At 41.3% G+C, this 2,621-nt stretch overlaps 1 protein-coding gene across 1 annotated transcript in view; it reads left to right on the top strand.

The window, feature by feature from the left end:
- Positions 1-2,621, top strand: part of LOC106013604 (gigasin-6-like) — a 7,450-nt gene that overhangs the window by 3,840 nt on the left and 989 nt on the right. Inside the window, exon 2 of the mRNA XM_013089780.1 lies at positions 65-235. Coding sequence (XP_012945234.1) covers positions 65-235 — 171 coding nt within the window. The remainder of the gene's footprint in view (positions 1-64; positions 236-2,621) is intronic.

The raw sequence follows: 2,621 nt of genomic DNA, 5'->3' as shown, positions 1-2,621 counted from the left end.
TATCTATCTATCTATCTATCTATCTATCTATCTATCTATCTATCTATCTATCTATACTCCACAGTGTAACTCTCAAGTCAAAGCTGAAGGACGTGGTGGGCGGAGACTTCCAGTTCTCCGACCCGTGGCGCACGGCGGAGGCGACAGTGGAGGACATGTTGTCTCACCGACTGCGCATCCCCACCTACCACAACTTCAGGTTCAACCCCAAGATTGACCGATTTGACCTGCTCAAGTAAGAACCCACCCATGGTAGCTCATGTCCGTCATGAATCGTCTCTACTACTTGTATTCTGTTTGTTTGTGTCTTTGCTTGTGTGTTTGTTTGTGTGTTTGTTTGTGTGTTGTTGAAGTTGTTGCTGTAGTTGAAGTTAGTGGTGTTTGTTATGGTGGTGGTTTTGGTGGTGAGGATGGTGAATAGAGATGGTAGTATGGTAGTGGTGGTATGGGTGGTAGTGGTGATGTTGGTGATGATGTTGATGGTGGTGGTGATATTGGTGATCTCGTGATGATGGTGGTAGTGGCAGTGACCAACTGAGACGAACTGAGAGGCGAAAAAAGGGAGGGGGCCCTGAGGGGGGGGGGGTACTTGGTTTTGGGAATGTTTACTTACGTGAGAAGGAAATGCACAGATGTGTATATTATGATCATCGGTGTTTGTTAAGTTCCTACACATTCTTACTTATTGACAAGTCTGAACTAATGAATTATAAAAACAAAATTAAATTCTCACATACTTACATTATCTGGCCTGCCCCCTAAAGATCGTATAATCAACTCATTTCTCCCATATTGACATTATCTGGGCCCCTTAAAAATCATATTGACATTATTTGGACCAAATATCCCCAACCCAAACCAACATAATAATGTTCGAACAAAAAGATATATTGATTTTATACGGACAAAAATGTATTGCTATTATCTAAACCAAAAAATATTAACATTATCTGAACAAAGTAGTCATATTTATGGCACCATACGAGGGGCATACCAAAAGTTTTTGCAAGTGGCTATTCTCCGGCATCGCGCCGGTCAATAGATCGATGGCTATTCTCTGGCGTCCTGTATGGCACATGTCGCTTCTCCACAGCTTTCCATCTCCTCTGTAGGCACGTTATGGCTATTATTATACATACTGTCATCGTGGTTTTTGGCGGCCGCAAATGCAAGCTTTCTAATATTCTTTTAATAAAAGAATGTATGAATTTTCAAAATATCCCCCAAAATGCCAGTCTTTTTTAGTTAGTCTGTTTCATGTAGTAAGCAGCAATTGTCTATATGGATTCTGCATTCTAATTTCTTTGCAAAATTGGGCAAATTTGGCCATTTTTGTTGCAAATTTGAGCATTTTTGTTGGCAAATTTGGGCAAATTTTAGGGTTGCAATTTGCAAATTACCGCGGGGACAGATTATTGTTGCAACTGAGTTCAGTGCCTGATGCGCCTTGCTGCCTGTACTTCTGGATGTGACTGACAGTTGTTGGCGCTTCTGGTGCTGTCACCTCTGACACAGAAATTCCTCCTCCTTCTGTCACTGGAGCTTTCATTGAGTACTGTAGTGGCTGCGTGTCCACCTATGGTAAATCCCATTCTGAAAAAATGCCGACCCTTATGAGTGTTTGTGTAAGGTCATAACGTGCGGACAGGGGAGATGGAAAGCTGTGGAGAATCGACGTGTGCAACTATACAGGACGCCGGTGAATAGTCATAGATCTATTGACCGACGCGACGCCGGAGAATAGTCACTTGCAAAGTTTTTTACCTTACTATGAAGGAATAAATGTAGAAAGCTGAAACTTCGGGTGAAAGCCAACAATTATTTTCCTGGAATGCATGTGAATTTTGGGGAATTTCAAATTACTGGTTTTACCACCAGCGCACAATTAGTGTATGGGAGTATGTTGATCTCCAGATTTAACATAAAAATGGAGAAAATTGAGCCCACGGCATTAATGGAGTTTTTGTTCTTGCAAGGCAAGCAACTACATGATATTTTTACGGAGATGTATGTTGTGTACGGAACTGATTGCCCTTCCTATGCTGTGAGAAACTTTTGGTGTAAAAAGTTCCAATTCGGATTTATGGCCATTGAAGATGACCACCGTGATAGTCGCCCAGTGACAGCAACAACAGAAGAGAATGTGCAGAAAATCAAGAAACGTGTGTTGTCTAATAGGCGGATGACACTGGAACGTTTAAGCAAAGAAACTAAGCTTAGCATTGGATCAGTTGAACAAACCTTAAACGAACATTTGAATATGACCAGGGTTTCTGCGAGATGGGTCCCACGTTTGTTGAATCCTCCTCAAAAAGTGCAACGTGTGGATTGTTGTTAAAAATTGCTTGCCCTGTATGAAAAGGATGAAACTAGATTTAGATTTTTTGAAAGACTTGTAATCATGGATGAGACATGGTTCCACCACTACAATCCTGAGTAACAGTCTGCATCAATGCAGTGCAAATCGCCTTCTTCCCCAACATCAAAGAAGTCAAAGGTGCAGTCATCAAGCGGAAAAGTGATGCTAGCAGGGTGTTTTGTTGTTGTTGTTGTTGTTATTGTTGTTGTTGTTGTTGTTGTTGTTGTTTGTTTTGTTTTTGTGGTTGTTGTTTTGTGTGTGT

The sequence above is a fragment of the Aplysia californica genome, unplaced genomic scaffold, assembly GCF_000002075.1.
Source record: "Aplysia californica isolate F4 #8 unplaced genomic scaffold, AplCal3.0 scaffold01044, whole genome shotgun sequence".
NCBI classification, from domain to species: domain Eukaryota; kingdom Metazoa; phylum Mollusca; class Gastropoda; order Aplysiida; family Aplysiidae; genus Aplysia; species Aplysia californica.
The sequence above is the reverse complement of the archived record's forward strand: the minus strand, read 5'-3'. Positions and strand labels throughout refer to the sequence as shown.